This window comes from Electrophorus electricus, chromosome 2, assembly GCF_013358815.1.
Source record: "Electrophorus electricus isolate fEleEle1 chromosome 2, fEleEle1.pri, whole genome shotgun sequence".
NCBI lineage: Eukaryota > Metazoa > Chordata > Actinopteri > Gymnotiformes > Gymnotidae > Electrophorus > Electrophorus electricus.
Window position 1 is genome coordinate 17,767,113 of NC_049536.1, and position 19,144 is coordinate 17,786,256.

The 19,144-nt window shown below is 35.7% G+C and overlaps 1 protein-coding gene across 4 annotated transcripts in view; it reads right to left on the reverse strand.

Annotated features, from left to right (window-relative positions):
- Positions 1–311: 311 nt before the first annotated feature.
- Positions 312–19,144, reverse strand: part of nrf1 (nuclear respiratory factor 1) — a 43,315-nt gene continuing 24,482 nt past the window's right edge. For all 4 annotated transcript variants that reach the window (XM_027031356.2, XM_027031357.2, XM_027031355.2 and 1 more), the window contains 9 exons: positions 15,888–16,002; positions 15,646–15,772; positions 15,421–15,564; positions 10,266–10,424; positions 9,831–10,037; positions 7,855–7,956; positions 6,985–7,142; positions 6,227–6,351; positions 312–3,138 (listed from right to left, as the gene is read on the reverse strand). In XM_027031356.2, coding sequence (XP_026887157.1) covers positions 2,978–3,138; positions 6,227–6,351; positions 6,985–7,142; positions 7,855–7,956; positions 9,831–10,037; positions 10,266–10,424; positions 15,421–15,564; positions 15,646–15,772; positions 15,888–16,002 — 1,298 coding nt within the window. In that variant the 3' untranslated portion in view covers positions 312–2,977. The remainder of the gene's footprint in view (positions 3,139–6,226; positions 6,352–6,984; positions 7,143–7,854; positions 7,957–9,830; positions 10,038–10,265; positions 10,425–15,420; positions 15,565–15,645; positions 15,773–15,887; positions 16,003–19,144) is intronic.

A 19,144-nucleotide genomic window follows, 5' to 3' on the forward strand; every position in this document is an offset into this window, starting at 1 on the left:
ACCTGTGGGAGGGATGGAAGGATGGGGTGTGTATTAACAAACGATTAGTAAAGATTAAAGCCATGCCCCAGAGGGCTGTGCAGCTCAACATTGGAGGAATGACCTTTGGAGAAGTCTTGGGTCCAGCCAGGGTGCATATTGCTTTAAATGAACTAGTCATAGTAAGCAGATATGACAAGCAAAGTCATGATGAGTGCTGTACATGAAGAAGGAAAAAATAAGCATAATTTTAATGTAGCATGATAAGTCTGCAAATATAAACAGCAGTTACTGTGTTTGTGCAGTAATTATACTTGCAATAGAGACAAACGCAGTTTTCTTTCTTATTTTTTATTAATAATAAACAACTGCCCTGTTTTCATGTCTTTTCAGGTTATGAGGCACTCATACACCCAGTCTCCCCCCCCCAAAAAAACAAACAAACAACAACAAAAAAACCCAAAACAGCTTAGTGTCTCCAGGCCTTAATACAATCAATACTCCTGCCCTACATTCCCCTAATGACACAGCAGCACAAGCCACTCCAGTGAACAGTCTTTCAGTGCTAATGGCAGTCTTCTTACATACGTGAGACTTTCAGTGTTTTGAAGTAATTACATAATGTTAAACGCATAGAATAGGGAAAAAAGAACAATTGTTTCATTTTACCATGTTAAAATATGTATATAGCAAGCAATGCAATGAACTGCAAAAACTAACAATAATTTATTCCATATTATGCTGTTTTGTCACTGCAAAGCAATATCAAATGTTACACAACTTATCCAATATATGCCATTTATGAACAACTCTTCAGGTATGAGGCACTAGGTATAAGCCATTTTTGTCAGTTACAATATAGGAGCAGCAAAAGAAACAACAACAAAAAAAACAAACAAACAAAAAAACCCCAACATGATTCTGAAACAGAACTCCTGTTATTTTGATTCTTTGTGGTTATGGATTTTGTTCTAATAAATTAAAAACAACAACACAAAAACAAACGCTAATCCACATTCTTAGCATTTTCCATAAGTGAATTTAATTGAGAATAAGATTCTTGTGTAATTTAGTACAGGACTATGTTTATGCACTTGGGCAAAATGGAAGGGTATTATTTTATTATTTAACATTTAAGTGACATTTATTATTTAAAAGAAAAAATAATTGGTCAATATCATCAATTTGAGATGTACTTGTATACTGGGATTACAGCTCTATCCAAATCTAAATAGTATTGTAGTTCTCAATCCATCTTAAACAGTCTGGCAAAGAACTCAGATAGAACAAGGTTATAGGAAGGTTCCAACCTCAGAAAATGTACGTTTCTAAGGTACTAGAACTAGTAATGCATGTGTGTTATGTCTTGCCAGATGCAATTACCTGAGAATCACTGACATGGAAACCTCAACTATGTAAATAACTTTGCCATCTCTACAGCTAACCTCAGTAATTTTTTTTATTAAGATGTGCTAATGCATTTATAAACTTTATAAAATTTCAAAGTGAAAATCTGAATTATTGAACTTATGTTTTTTTCCATTTTCCACAAACTAGCTTTAATTATAGGCTTTAGCATGGCAGGGAGGATCATGTTTTGTAATGTTATAGGAGCCATCATCGCTTAATAGATAAAGAAAGGTAAAGATAGATCCTAGTTCTAAATGAGAAAGAAGGAGCTATCTATGATTGCTTTGATGTTAGTGGGGACTGTTGCACTGCATTTTGCCTTTCTTGGTACAAGTTACTAGATCCATCTTTAGTCGAAAGAAAAAAAATAAAAGTAAAATTCCTTATGATATAAAGAAGCAATGTCAAAAAAATGAAAAGCATTTCTTCAATTTGTGAAGAGTAGCCTTTTAATTCCAAGACTGCCAAAGATTATATTCTGCATGTGTCAGATTAATAGTAGTATTTTTCTTTTTCTTTTTTTACATTTTTTTTCAGTTGCAAACATTTTTTTCTACATTAATTTATTTTAGAAAACATCTTTAAAGCATTTTTAATTATTACACTGTTGACCTAGCAAAAAAAAAAAGTTACTGATGTCTTTATATTGCCAATATACATCTTAAAAAACTGCAGTGCGTTATGTTCATTTGTTTCAATAAATTCATGAGAGCTCTATGACAAACTGCAATCTGCAATATAGGATGTCCTACTGTCTAGTATGATAAACATACAAATAACATCAGTAGATTCTTTGCACACAACAATCTTCATCAGTAGATTCTTTACACACAAGAATTCAACTGCTGTAAAATGATCATTTTTGCTATTTGGTATAAATTCAAAATAGTTGGAAAATGATTTAAAATTTGTAAATCAAACTTAACTTCAAATTTCTAATTATTTCAGATTCATATCCCATATTATTTCAATTCAAGAATTCAGAATTCAATAAAAATGGCCTATTAAATTGTAATTCAGAGACAGTACTTTTTAGATTAGAGATTAGTTTGTGATACATTCAGACATTACTGTAAGCTTTGTGAAAATGAAGACTTGCATTTGGTGACCTAGATCAGTTGTATCGTTAAGCAAGGAAATCACACAGAATCTGAAACATTAAAAAAAAATAAATGTATGTGAACATGGCACAAATAAGTTCTATGGAAGTCAGAATATGTACGAGAGAAAATCAAACATCTTAAAAAATAATTAAAGGGGCTAAAGAGACCAATATTAACAATGCAGAAACCCCCCCCCCCCTCCAAAAAAACCAAAAAACAAAAACGTGTTATTAAGGTACTGCTGTTGCCACACTGAATTTGGTCCATTTATTTTACTAGAAAACAGAAGGGGAAAAAAAAGGCAACATATCACATTAATAAAAATGAAACAAAAACATCTTTACAAAGTAAACAACAAAATGATAACTTCATAACTTCATCCCCTGCAGATGTTAAAAATATAAATTTTTCACTATACACATGTGAAGACCGCTCAGTGGTTGCTTCACTTTATGGAAGAGCAGAACTTCCTACCCCACATATTGTCACTGCTCTAATGTCACAACCTCGACAGCCTGTCCATCCAACGTTACAGTGTTGTCAATGCGTGTGGCAACAGGAGCCATGGCAACCTGAACAGGCCGACTTCCTTGGGCCAAACTGGTAACTACAGTCTGATACATACTGACTGGAATCTGGACTAAACCTGAGGGGGGAAAAAAGTGAAACAGTTAAAAATAAATCTGTACTCTGATCCTCCATAGATCAAATGGCAAGTCACTTTGAAATAAAACATACTATCCTAGCACTATTACTGCAATATTTTATAAATGTATTATAATGTAGATCTGTACCAAGATGAATTATAGTATTTTTCCATTAATTATAACAATGGCTATATTCTACTTATACATATGACAGAATAAATAAATAGATTAAGACAATTAAGACAGTCAGGGGTTTATCACAAAGTTATTCTTAAAAAAGTTATTCTTTTGCTTAACCTGCTTTTTCCAGTGCACTAATCAAAAGTATGGCTTCAAATAAAGGGACAAAATGGGGGAAGGCTTCCTGGGATAAAGATGACATTGTGACCTGTGATATAATTCTTGTATGATTCTTGTAATACAGAATAATACTGAAGACTTTGTTACTTTTACAAAATGGTTTTATTCTCACTAAAATATTATCCCCTCCCCCTTTGTTATTCATTGCTTCAATTGAATTAAAAGCTTGCCAATCCTGTATGCAACACACAAGAGTATTTTTGAAAAGGATAAACAGACAATATAAACTACTAAATAAATATCTACATTTAATAGTCCCTATGTTGAGAATTTAAATCATTATACAAATGAACAGTATATAAAAAAACTTCTAGTTTATTCAAACATGTCATTAACATCAAATGTGGAGTTAAAATTCAGTTTTGGCTCTGTCACGTTAACACTGATTACTTTTTGTCTGTCAAGTTGTTCTCTACTTATTTTTTTAAACATTTTTTTTTTTTATTCTAGGTCATGAACAGTACTTGAAAACACTGAAGACATACAGCAGGCTCAATAAACAAAAATGGCCTTCAGTTAGCTGGTTATCTGAGACCATTAGAGGATGGGAGTTTGTGTATGCATCTGTGAGTGAGTTGCAGTTCATGTTGAGAGCCAGCGAAGTGAGCAGAGAGGGGGTGATGCAATACACAAGGAAATGGGCAGGGCTACTGTGCTGCACTGCAGTGAAACAATGAGGCAACTGAGCCGTCCACGCCCAGCTCTTAAAACCCTTGGTTCTTTCCTCTCTCCATCATATCTAATATGAAATGTCCTGTTTAAGATAATCCTTAGATTTGTAAGTTTTACTTTTCAGATTCCCTCTTCATAAATTCATTCGATAATCTTAGTTGATTAAAAACAAATGTTTAAAACACTAACATTTGGTTTGACCAAATTTCTTGCCCAATATTTAACTACATAATTCTATTTAGGACTGTAAGCACAGAATCTCCAATGCATGCCAGATCAGGCTCCACATTCAACAAAAGCTACACTGATATGTTAATTAAAAAGTGCCTGTATGATTTTAGTGGTTTATGTGAAGCATCATTTTGTTGTGAAGCACCTCCATTTTCCCCACATTCACCATGACATTGAGGACTGCTGAAAGGCAGAGAAGGAGGCACCAAATAAAACAAATTAGTCCTAGGCACCTCAGGGAGACCACTTCAAAGCTGCCCATTTTACTGATCGAGTAGGTCAATAAACTCAGACTGCCTGGAAAGTATATGCTGTTGACTGTGCTCTCAACCTTTTAAAGACACAATATCAAACATTTTAAATAATACAATAATGTAAACCTGGTGCACATCCTGAGTCTTTACAATACCCTTCAATCACCCATCCAGACTTAACCATTCTAAAGGTTCTACCTATTTTTATTTGGTCTAATCAAGCATTGCCTACATGTTTACCCAAAGATATTTGAAGGATGTTCTGCTTAAAACTAATTTATGCAAAAAATTCTTTATGCATCTTATCATATGGGAATACACTTGCTTAATTCTTAAGTCAGTCTTGGAGATATTTTTTATTCGAAGTATTTTAATTAATCCAGTGTAGCTCAAAATTAAATTTAATGCTTAACAAATACTCTGTGTGAGTATGTGTAAGTGTTCCCAGGGTTGCTTTGCTCAAGCTAGCTGACAGCTGGTCTTGTGATTAGACTATGCACTGATAATGGAGAGGATCAAAGCCCTCTAAGAGGGCCCATAGGGACCTGCCAGCCACCTGTGGTTACAATGGATTGGTGGGGGGTGGGGTGCATCAGGACTCCAGCAGGCTAGCAATAACTAGTATAGTAACTAATGTCTGTTATGCCATCAGAAAACCATTTGAATTGTGATAATAAGCAAATGTTTGAACACTAACAAACTTTTTTTTTCTTACCACTGGCATACATAGATTTACTTTTAGACATGTATGGTACATGTATGACTTCTTCATCAAACATGTAGGTATAAACCACACCTATGGAATAATGATGCAACACAGTACACAGACAGTACATCACAGTTGTGGCAAAACATGGATTAGTGAGAAATATGGAGGCTGGAATGGATAACATAGGTCACACATGCACACCATCTGTCCTAGGAACACCCAAAGGATTATTACAGACTAGCTTGCATACTTACTCTCTCTACTCCTGTATGATCTTATAATACATATTCTATATACAAAATATGTATTGATGTATGTAAACATGGCTTACTATTGTTACAGTATCTGTATGGTACCTTTTATTATTGTTGTGTAAAGATAATAGATTTCTCTAATACTTCTAATCCAAGTAAAAGTATATTTCAGCATGTTGCAAGAATATTACTTATGCCACCCTTGACTACTAAATACTGTGGCATATCATACAAGACAGAAAATATTGATCCATTAAATTGTTAAGACAATAATTCAAATAGCTATAGAAAAAAGAAAAAAAAATCAGATTTGCCTAAAAAGGTAATAAACATTATATGCATATTTAGTGTAAATCCAGTAACTATGTGATTGATGTAAGAATAATCTACTTTACTAATTGTTTATTATTATTCTGTCATACTTGTCTGATATTTTCCATGACAAAACAGCTTAATTTTATATTAGTATCAAAATGGCAGTTGCAAAAACAAAAGACTAAAGCAATTACCATAAAATATCCTTAAAAGGAAAAGGTGGAGTGCGTAAAATATTAACCTATTATATTAAAAGTTTAAGTAAGAAGGTACAATATGATAAGGGTTATACCATTGGCATCTTGCACTCCAGTCAGAGCTCCTACTGCAGCTGCTGTCTCTCCTGCCAGAACGATCTGCCCACCTCCCTGAAGCGTAGCCTCTGCCAGCGTTGCCACTGCATGGGCGGCTGCCTCACTGTTAACATATACATACATTATGCTGATTTTCAGAGACAGCAGTTTTATTCCCCCCAGCTTTTATCAAAACATAAATAAAACTAATAAAAATAAATCTTAATAATGTACTTTAGCAAGTTTTTTAATTCAGTTCATTCAGTGGTCTTTTGTCTAATGCCCTGATGGTTTTCTTCTGGCTCTTTATGATTACTAGATAAGCTCTATAAAACAAATAAAGAGATCCTTATCTGACACACTAACCAGTGTACACTGCCCTCTGTTGGATGGATCTTTGCTACAACCATCCCTACTGACCACTATCGTCTTCAGTACATTCACTCATGTGTGCCCAAACCATAGAGGATAATGGATCCTCAGCCTAATTGGGTTGGGGGAGGGGGAATAGGAACAGAATGTTCCAGTAGTAGTGCTGCTGTCTGTTCTCTATTACTGCTTACCTGTGATAAACAAGATGTAAATGAGCCATGTGATCCCATGTAACAGGTCTCTAAAGAAATACATCTGGGAATATGACTGTGCTAGGGACCAGTGCAGTTTCATATTTTACAAAGCCTTCTTTATTTCCCTTAGTCACATTTTGCTTTAACCCCCCCCCCCCCAAAAAAAACCCAGCAGTTCATCCCTTGTTTACCTATTAAGCGCCATGGTGACTGTTGCTCCTGGCTGTATCTCCTGGGAAGCAGCAACAGCAGCCTCTGCTAAGGAAGCCACTGCTTGAGTGGCCTCAGACGCCTGTGTGGTTTGGATAGTCATCTCACCTCCCTGCAGTGTTGCCCAGTTCTGCTCAACCTGAAAGCAAGAGAAAACAAAAATCACTGCAAATGGTCACCAGATCTACAAGTTTGAGTGAGGATATGCCTATGATGGAACACATGTATTGAGAGAAGATTCTGTTTATAGGACTGTTTCAGGCTTTGAGTAAAGTCTAATATCCTCTCAACGATTGAGAGATGACTGTTTTAGGTATAGATATTTGCAATTTTGTAAAGAACAATATCCTCTCAGTGATTGAGAGAAGAAAGTACCCTCTCAGGGAATTAGAGGAGACTGTACAATAGACTCCAGGGTATGCCATCAACCATGTATGTTTCTTTTACATTTGCCATACTCTTAAATTTGCACCTTGTTTTTAAATTACAACTTCATTTTTATTTCCTTAATGCGTGGAAATGTGATTCTACATGACCTATATATTAACTCATTATTAAATTAATGTCCAATTTTAAACTACTCATTTGCCAAAGTCTCTTAATTTCTTGTATTCTTTTAAATTCTTTAAACTACTGAATCCATTTTCCTCCTTTTAATTTTAAATTATTTTTAAATTGACTTCATTTATACTATTCATTCCTTTAATTTTTCCTTCACTGTATTTTAAACTATTTAATTTCTTTTAATTTTGACTTCTCTGTAAATCACTTTGTAAACTAAGAGGGGTATATAAATAAAGTTTATTATTGCATGTGTATCTGTTTTTTTTTTTCCTTCTTTCTCTTCTTACCTCCCCATCTGTCACTGTTGAATAGTTGACCTGGGCAACAGTAACGGTGCCTGGCAATTCTGATGCATCAGTGAGTGTGGCGACAGTTGCTCCAGTGCCCACCTGTTAGGTAAATAACAACATCTAAATGCGATGCTGACAAGTTTATCAAATGTAATCTTTAATAAATCTGTGAAGACTAGGAATTAGGGTACCGAGATTTGGGGACTCCACTACAAGCCTAAATACCATACTGAATATTTTACTTTACTTGACTGTTTACAATTTTGGATTGTTTTTTTATTACATTTTATTACATTATACTGAAATGATTAAAATACATCTTAATTCTGACACCACTACATTTATCTAATGCCTTGTTACTTTTGTGAGTTCATATATTGCATGCATTTTAAGACAGAATGAAGAGACTTGATAATTAATTACCTATTATTATTTACATTTGCTTTTAAAATTAAAAATTTATGAATAAAAAAAAATGTGGGGTGGATCACATTGATTTATATGTCTGCCATATGTAAACCCATTCTCACACACACACAAAATCTGAGCAAAAGCACCTTCAGTGTATGGAAATTTTAAAATATCCCAAGAGGCAATCCATGATCACAGTAATAAAGGCACTAAAACTGCTTTATTTCCACTGAACCATAGCATCAATTAGACCTCACAATTCAAGATGCTAAACAATGATTCGTGATTTTATGGATCCTTCAGTTAGACTACAGTAATGCCATCATTCATTTTATACCTTTAAATTTTAACTTATTATTCTTTCACTTTTTATTCTTTATGTTATTTCATTTTAAATTATTCCTGCAAATATAGTAAATACATACTGTGGAGCACTTTGAGCTGCATTTTAATGAATGAATGAAATAAACAAATTCTTCAACGGTGCTACATAAGTTTATTGTTAATATTCCTGGACTGCCTAGCTGACTAACCAAGACCAATTGCTGAAAGCAGCATGTGCAATGGGTCTCAAAATGATATTTACTGTTATCATCATCACTATATATGAGGACACATTTCATGTGAATGAAAAAAACAAAACAAAACAAAACATTGGCTTGCTTAGGACCTGCAAACATGAGCAACTATAAACAGGCACATGTATTATGCAACATGAAAGATCAGTCATATCAATTATTTCTCAGATACCATAGTCAAGCATTTCAGGGAGAAATACTTATTATATGCACTGTACTTTACTATGTATTGTTAGCCATTGCTAAAAGCAGCATATTCAAGGCAAAAAGTGGTTTACTCATTAGGGATCTGGACCCACACACAAAGCAGGTAAAGTTGCTTTGTGACAATGTGTGTTGTAAAATCACTATATAAATAATTCTGACTTGGTAGTATTTTGGCACTCTATGCAGCAAGATAGCAAGCCTCTAGAAATATTTTCATACATATTTTCAAACATATTTCTGACAGTAAGACCAGTAAGACACACAGGACAATTCAAATTCAATGCTTCCTTTAGAGATTTCCAAGCATCTTAGATATACTGCTGGCACATGAAAAATGCTACGTAGTGGATGGCAGTCCAGTGAAAGTAGGCATGCCTAGGTGTCTTTTTCAAGAGGTTGTGTACTCTCTCTCTCCTATCTATTACAGAAACAGTCTAATCCTGAGCTCATGCATCAGAAGTGGCTGGATAGCGCTATCCTAAAGAGCCTTATGCCACCCCTGACGTTACGAGCCGCAGCTCAAAAAGATGCTGTCATTGGCTGCATGTGCCTCGGATGAAAACTTCTGATAGTTTTCGCCTTCCCTGGTTGGCAGCTGTTGTGTGATATGGAATTACCTGACAGCTGGGAATTGGCTATAAATAAAATAGGTAGAAAAAGCAGGAGAAAAAATAAAAAAATAAAAAAAGAAGGAAGAAGTATCTGCACTGAAGTCCAGATATTTCTATAAAAGATACTAAAGACCATACATGTTCTGAAGGGCCCCAACAAGCTCACCTGTATAAGTGAGACAGTTCCATCAGGATTGCTGATCGTCTGTACCACTGTTTGTGAGGGCACTAAATGTGCAATGCTATGTGTAGCTGCTGCAGCAACCTGTTGAGGGTTGACCTGCTGGTCCTCAAAAGCATAGAGTAGATCCTCTCTACCATGCTGCTTGTAGCAGTTCTTAACAATAGTCCTCAGGGCCTGCGTCCATGACACCTGTTTTCAAAAGGGGTACACTCACAAATGAGATGCTATGATGCAATATGGGTGTGATATTTCTTGGGCAAGCCTTTTTAACAGAAGGGCAAACTACAGATCAGTCTTAATGTTTCATTTTTAACCTTATCAAATTATAAAAAATCTCTCAGAAAGAATCTCTGCATCTAAATAATGAGGTATGAGATTTAAACCTCTAACTGCGAACAGGAATTACAGTGACCATACCCGCTGTTTCTGGTCCTCTGTGCGTACATCACTTCGCACATTAGCCCAGGGAATGTCCTCTGGCCACCAGACCGGCTTGCAGCTCTCCTTACCCCAGCCAGGCTTCCCCCGGCCCGTTGAGTACTTCAGCATCTCAGGAATAAAAGCTCGCAGCTGGGCCTGAGGAGAGGTAATCAACAGGCACAAACTCAGTTTAATGACTGTAGAAATGTTATTTGCAAAACACAGAACTTAACTGAATTCATCACTACTAGTAATGAATCACTACTAGTAATGAGTACACCATGAGAAATATCTTCCAATAGACAATAAATTCAAAATTTTATGAATCAGATGAGTGTAGACAGAGAAACAACAGTTAGCCTATCAAATGCTTTCTGAATCCTGACTAGCTTATAGTGGCTATCATTTTCAAAATACTAAGTTACCTTTAGAAAACCCATTACAAGCCAGCACAGGAGACGCTGAAAACCACATTTCAGTTTGATCAGACAAAACAGATGCTGATAAACAGATTTATATTTTAGTAGAATGTTTTAAAAGGTGTGTGACAAATTTACTGGCTACCTCAACTTTGTGCCAGGCATTCATGAGTGAATAACAGCTATCCCAAGTTCTACCTCTGAATAATAGAGTTGTTCCATGTATCAATATTGTTTATAAATGTCATATTGCTGATCATTCCTGAAGTTCAGCTTTAATATAAATTTTAAGACTAATTTTGCAATGGGCCACAAATACCTAGGTCTCAGTGAGAAAAGGAAGTTTAGGTAAATTTAGGTAAATTAGCTCAATATATGGAAGAAATTATTGGATCTTGTGAATGCTTTTAAAGTTTGGATGCAAAGCCTGGGGGGAAAAGAAGCATGCCAACCAGTGTATCCTCAGTTTCCTCAGGGTGATGATACTTTTGCCAAGCAAATTTAGTGTTTTTACATCTTATGTTCTTACATCTTATGGTCTCTACCCATTAGAACCTCTACTCTTTTGGAACCTGGGAAAAAAAGAGCTTGGCCTATGGATAGCTGTTAACAATACTGTGTCACAGTGACAGAAGTGCAATTTATTTTCTGAGGAAAGCATCACCAGTACACGCTGAAAAAAAGTTTATCCTTAGATACAAGCCATACTTATGAAATTGAAAACCTACTTTAAACCTTTAAGTTGTTAAGCTTTACTTAACATAAATCAGTTAGTTTAATAAAGTAGTCGGTATTAGTTTTTAGTTCTAAACTCAGAAAAACATGTTGAATGAAAGCATAATTGAGAGTAATTTCAAATGTCCAGTCGAATACAAGTTTAACCCATTTTTAAATCTGAGTTCAGGACATCCTTCATGAGACATTTTCATGCCTATTCCATTTTACAGCTTCATACAGAACTGAACTTCAGAGCACTTTCTCAGATCATATAAATAAAACAACTTGCTAGCCAATTATTATTTCAGGTATGACTGTCAGTTTTATCTTTAGGGCACAAGTAGCACCTTTGAACGCAGTTCATTAAATTTATAGGGCAAATGCTGTGGTCAATAAGTTAACTTATCTATGCTATGCAAGTAGCTAACGTTAAGATAGCAATAATTAGCATAAGGTTAGTTAACCATCCATAACATCAGTTAGCCATTTTCCTTCACAACATATTAAAACACATTCCTGTACATCTAATAATGTATATTTGTTTTAATGCTTACATTATACTCATGAAGAGACCTGTGTAATCTTAGCCTGCCTCAACAATTGCTTGGATTAAGTCCTGGAAGACTGCAAGATAAAACAAACCTTTGCTATGCCTGGCTGAGTAGACAAATTCCCCTTAGTTTGACTAAATTTAGATGCGTTTTGTTGCAATTTTACTGCACACTGGAAAGTAACCAAGCTCACAGCAAGCATTTCAACATTTACCTGTTTTTCAATATAATTTTAATATAGAGTAACTTTGTATATGTCTATGTATATTATAAAAATAGAAGTTCACTGTTCTACTGTAGTTGTGATCTTTTTGTTTACCAATTCCTTTTGAATCTGACTTTTCAAAATCACCTTTAGAGCATTAACAAATATTATTCTTCAGCATACAAAGTTAATCTTCTTTAAAAACATTTAACTGGCTTTGTTGGATCAAAATTTGTTTAGAAAACTTACATGTATAATTTGACATTTTTCTGAATTTTCAGAGCCAACACCTTTCTTTGTTCTTTTCTAGTGCTCATGGGATAGCTGTGCACATTTTGCAACACTGTTGTTTCTGGAAAAAGGAGCCCTCTTAAATCATTGATTACACTATGACTTATCAGTCTCAACCATGCCTTTATTCTGCTTGCCCTTGCTCTTTTAAGATAATGAGTGCATTTTATTCACATTTGTCAAGATAGCACTTCACACATGAAACAAATATGATAAGCCCTTTCATTTTAACATCAGAATTGTGGCTCCAGGGAAAAAAAACAAAAAAAAAAAACAAAAAAAAAACTTGCCCATCTTAGAAAGCATCTAAAGAGTCTAGAAACTGTTGTCTGTGTATTTAACCCACTGCAATTTTCAAACAAATGTCTATGGCATTTTTGTTGCCCAAAAAAGTAGAAGGTTTCTCTCACTGATTATAAACATCAACATACAGAGGAGTGTAAACTGAAATGTTGATGACAGCACTATAATTCGCAATGTGCAAATATTTGCCATCAATTAAAGAAAATGATTACTTTCCAAATTTTGCTTTGAAAAACAGAAAAACTGCTTCAGTGTTGCTTAAATTAGAAAATATATTTCATGCTGAAGGTACATTGACCAGTTGATTAAAAATATTCAGGACATTTCTACTGTGGCATCAGCTGAGACATTCAGGTATATTGCTGAAAAGACTGCAAAAACATAATTGTAACATTTGATGCATCAGTCATAAGTGGCTTGATTAATCAACTACAGTTAAGCAGCAAAACTGTCATACTACCTAAACTGACCAAGAAGCTCCACATGCTTGGACTTCCCGACTACGCTCTGCAACTGGGTCCTGAACTTTCTAACAGGAAGTCTGCAGTCTGTCAGAATCAGCAACTGTACATCAAGTACAGAAAGCATAAACACAGTGAACTCCCCCAGGGCTGTGTGCTGGGTCCCATGCTCTGAACTCTTAACGTAAAGAACAAATCCCGTATCACTAAATTTGCTGATGATGCTATAGTCACTTGACTCGATTACTGATGATGATGCAACAGGGAGGTGACGGATCTGGAGGCATGATACCAGGACATGGTGCCAGGTTGATATTTAATCTTTCCTTACATACCAACTACACAGGACATGATTGTTGATCCAATGAGGAGGGAGTATCACACATCACTGCACATAGATGAGGTGGAGAGGCTGAAGACAGCTCACATCTCACACAACACATATCATATGGTAAAGAAGACACAGTAATGTTTGTACTTCCTGAAAAGGTTAGCTAAAATCCTTAGCAACTTATACAGGGGTACCACATGATAAAGACCATTCTCAACAGAAGCATCACAGTCTGGTGTGGGAATTGTTCTGCATAGGACCAAAAGGCTCTCCAGAGTGTGGTGAAGTTGGCCAGAACCACCACAGGAGCAGCCTTGACATCTCTGGTGGATATTTACCACACCAAGGTCATCGGAAGAGCACACACCACAGACAGATATAAAGCAAAAGGACTTGCTCATGGTAGCCAACAGACGTGCTTTTAAGAGTCACTAACCTTGCTGCAAATTTCAGATGCTGTTTTACAGTTCCATGTTAGCTAGTGGAGAATCAGATGTTCCACAGTATTAACTGTGAGCTCAATAATACACCTAAAGACACTTTCAAGTTAATGAAGGAAACAAACTTGTATGAAAAGTCACAAAATGAGATGTGAGTGATTCCAGAAGAGTCACAACTTGAGAAGTGTAAATAAACCTCATGCCTATTGTGAAGTATTTTGCATCCTGTAGAAGATAACTTCAATAAACAGACTGAACATGAACAGAACATGAATAATTTACCATAAACCTTCTCGCTTCAGTAAACACCTATATCAATATATAAAAATGAAATACTGGTATATTCATATTATTCCATCTACTAAGCCAGATCCAATGACTGGTCACTAAAGAAGCAGCAACAAGGGGAAGGGTTTAACTGGGTTAACTGGTCAAAATCAGTGTCCCTGATATCTTCTATTCTCAGACATGATGAGGATTATATTGCATCACAGATGCTGCCTGTTAGACTTGACATCACAGGCTAAATCTGGCTCTAAAGAAATAAACCACTCCCCCACAAGCCTGTCCCTTCTATTTAGTAATACAGCAACAGACATGCATCTTTATTAAATTGTTAGAGTAACTGGTGACATCAAAAAGGTAGTTTGCAGCAAGATGTTTTAACAGAATTTTGCATCTTAAACATGCAGTTACCACTGTCGGCCATCTGTTTTTTGATTCAGTCAATGAAATCTGAGGAAAAAATGAAGCCCTACAGCCATCTTCCTGTGCCTCTGCCCACGTCTGGTGTCTGTGCAGATGGCCTAATTACATGACCCAAACACTCCACTCAGCTGCCTCCTCCATCCCTGTGCTCTTAATCCTCCTGGGAGCCAATCAGAAACCTCAGTGCTTGTCCCTGATGAGCTGGATAATTGCACATGTACACACGCACTCAAGCACGCATGTGCACACAGGAAAAAGAAAGATGCTCATCTTATGCTGATCCCTGCACAGGTTTGATTTTCTACTAGACCAGAAAGGTGTGCCATTCTCACTAACGTCAACCCATTTTTCTCATCAGTAACAGACATCAGCTACCTTATAAGTAACTTTAAATAACAAAAAACATAGAAGACTTAAATTTAAAAGTCTTCTCTATAATTTTTCCAGCTTCAGATTTAACCAGACTATGTATACAAATAGCAAGTGTCAAAAGTGGAGAACTCACAATGCGCAAAGGTGACTTGAAATGTTCAGTTTAGACACATGCTGTGTAAGGTAATGTAAAAATGTATATGTTTATTGCACTTTTAGACACATCTTTTATCTGAAACAGTCTGTGTTACTACATTTCATTAATAAAGGAATAGCTCAGAAACTGGAATTTTCCATTTAGCATATGAGAAACAAATATCTGCCTTTTGGTGCCATCTATTGGCTGTAACCTACCTGTGTCATTTTGTCCACAGACACTGGAATACCATCAATGGTAAGTGGAGGGAGTTCAGAGCTCAGGTCCCCACCACCAGGGGGTGCGTGCTCAGCCAAGGCATTTTCCAAGTCCTCAAGAATCATACTCTTGTACTTCCTGACCTGAGAGAAAGAGATATAAGGACAGTAAATTGTACTTTTAAATTGAAAATGAGCATTAAGGCAAATAAGAGATGCACTTACCACATTCTCAAGTGGAGCAGCACCAAAGACCTTAAACACAGCATTGGGCTTTGAGGGGGAGATGCAAAGAACAATTGCCTGCTGGCCAACTCTTGTTGTATATTCATCCAGTGTAGCTCTCAGCTTTCTAGAGACAAGATCTTTCTTTAAGCTTTCAATGCTGCATTCGAAGATAATATGGAATTTGGGGATCACAACCTCAGTCAATCATACAATTATAAAGTGTAATGCATTATACTCACCTGAGCAGGCGAGTCTGTTGTCTTTTACGTATTGATGGATTTGACTCAAAGATGTGCGGTCTTTTGCGTTTTTTTCCTGTTGCCACAGCAGCAGCTGCTGCCATGCCAACTGGTCCTGCAGGGTTAATTTAAGGGCAATAACAATAGCTATTTAGAAGTTTCATCCAAAGTAATAATTAATTTTTGTAACATCATATTAACTACAAAAATCCATCAGAGACATTACACTTTTCAGATATGAATATTTTTAATAAGTTAATACATGTGCTATTACACATAGCACTAACATTTTTATTTGTATTAATTTTAGCAAAAACAGACTAGTGTGAAAATTGTATACATGATTAAAAATAGGAACAAAAATAAATATGTAGACTGTGTTCCCAAATATTAATACATTATTGTGATGCCTGAATTACAATTTTTTTTTTAATAGTGAAGTTCAACACTATGCAGTTAAATTGAAACTTTATACCATGAATTATATTGTGACATATTTGGTAACAGGGTTGAAAAAGATGACACCATTGATTACACACAAAACAGGTAACTGCCCTGTTGAACCTCCTGGTACCCAAAGGTGACTGGCTTACCCAGCTGCACACAATGTGATCATTATCATAATAAAATATCCAAATTAGGGTGTGTTCTTTGAATTGGGGAACATGAAAAAGCAAATCAGGAAGGCAGCCCTTGCTGTGGGGCCAGAAGATGTAATTAACTAATTAGGGATCAACAACCATCAGAGACAAAGCGAACTGGCTTAGTTATGAAGGTGTCAGAACTATTTCCATTGTGCAATCACAGATAGAACTATATATTTTTATTTACTCCACTACCACTGGTCAATTAATGTCAATTAATACTCAATTAATGCTGCATCCTTAACATGATGAGCTTAGTCAGGTCAGAGGTAGTATTTTTAAATGATTATATGGTGTTTTATTACTAGCCATTCAGCTCTGGTGTAGTACACTGGTGTACTTCGCTACTGCTTTATTGAAACAAAGATTTTTCATTTTTTACCAAGTTCAGAGAAACGTTTTTTTTTTTTCCTTGTATGCCCCATGGCTGATCTGTCTGAAAATTTCTGATTTCTGGCTATTTATATTTGAAAACACAAAGCCAGTGATGGTGTGCATTGTAGGTAATTGTGCACCACAGAGCCTCCAAATATCCAGTCTGGCTCAAATGTGGCAGTCAACATCATACTCTCATGTATGTGTCAGTTTCTGTGTTGATGTGACCAACTTCCTGATTTAAAAAAAAAAAAAAAAAAAAAAAAAAAAAAAAGATTTAAGAGTGATAGTAATTGTAAAGAGCCCAACAACTAACAAATACAGAAGAGTACATGACATCAAAAATATTCTGTTGTTCTGGAAACTGTATACTACAATTTTGAATTTCTCTCCTGTTCTCTCATACTTTACTTTTTATATTTTATATATATATTTTCATATATATTCATATATTTCACTACTTTTGTGAATCAAAACACTTGGATAAACATATTTCAAACATGAAAATACAGTGGTGTGAAAAAATGTTTGCCCCCTTCTTGATATCTTTTTTTTTGCATGTTTGTCACACTTAAATGTTTCAGATCATCAAACAAATTTAAATATTAGACAAAGATAACACAAATAAACACATAATGCAGTTTTTTAAAATGAAGGTTATTATTATTAAAGGGGTGAAAAAGTGAGTTTAATCACATCTTTGGAAAGCTCAGTTCAATTTCTCTAGCCACACCCAGGCCTGATTAGTGCCACACCTGTTCTCAATCAAGAAATCACTTAAATAGGACCTGCCTGACAAAGTGAAGTAGACCAAAAGATCCTCAAAAGCTAGATGGCATGCTACAACCCAAAGAAATTCAGGAACAAAAAAGATATAAAGTAATTGAGATCCATCAGTCTGGAAAAGGTTATAAAGCCATTTCTAAAGTTTTTGGACTCCAGAGAACCACAGTGAGAGCCATCCACAAATGGTGAAAACATGGAACAGTGGTGAACCTACCCAGGAGTGTCCAGCCGACCAAAATTACCCCAAGAGCGCAGCGACGACTCATCCAAGAGGTCACAAAGGACTTCACAACAACAATCAAAGAACTGTAGGCCTCCCTTGCCTCAGTTAAGGTCAGTGTTCATTACTCCACCATAAGAAAGAGACTGGACAAAAATTAACTGTATGGCAGAGCTCCAAGACAAAAACCACTGCTGAGCAAAAAGAACATAAAGGCTCGTCTCAGTTTTGCCAGAAAACATCTTGATGATCCCCAAGACTTGGGAAAATACTCTGTGGACTGACGAGACAAAAGTTGAACTTTTTGGAAGGTGTATGTCCCATTACATCTGGCATAAAAGTAACAGCATTTCAGAAAAGGAACAGCAAAATATGGTGGTGGTAGTGTGATGGTCTGGGGCTGTTTTTGCTACTTCAGGACCTGGAAGACTTGATGTGGCAAATAGAACCATGAATTCTGCTGTCTACCAAAAAATCCTGAAGGAGAATATCTAGTCATCTGTTCATGAGCTCAAGCTGAAGCACACTTGGGTTCTGCAGCAGGACAATGATCCAAAACACACCAGCAAGTCCACCTCTGAATGGCTTAAAAAAAAAAAAAAAAAAGACTTGAGTAGCCTAGTCAAAGTCCTGTTCTGAATCTAATTGAGATGCTGTGGCATGACCTTAAAGGCCGTTCATGCTAGAAAACCCTCCAATGTGGCCAAATTCCAACAATTCTGCAAAGATGAGTGGGCCAAAATTCCTCCACAGCGCTGTAAAAGACTAATTGTGATAACTGGCAAACATTTGATTGCAATTGTTGCAGCTAAGGGTGCCCCAACCAGTTATTAGGTTTAGGGGGCAATCACTTTCCACACAGGGCCATTTAGGTTTTGATTATTATTTTTTTCCCCTTATTAAAAACCTTCATTTAAAAACTGCATTTTGTGTTTACTTGTTATTTTTGTCTAATATTTCAATTTGTTTGATGATCTGAAACATTTAAAGTGTGACAAACATGCAAAAAAAAAAAATCAGGAAGGGGGCAAACACTTTCACACCACTGTAGTTGGTTCACATGAGTAAAGGTATGTTTTCACATGAAGTATAATACATTTGTAAACTTGGACCTCATATTTTAGCATAAGACCTAGAGCACAAATTTAGCATTTGTTTATGCAGTGCTCTAGGTCATATGGTACCTCATTACAAAGAGAGCTGAGATTGGTTTGAACATTTTGATATGAAAC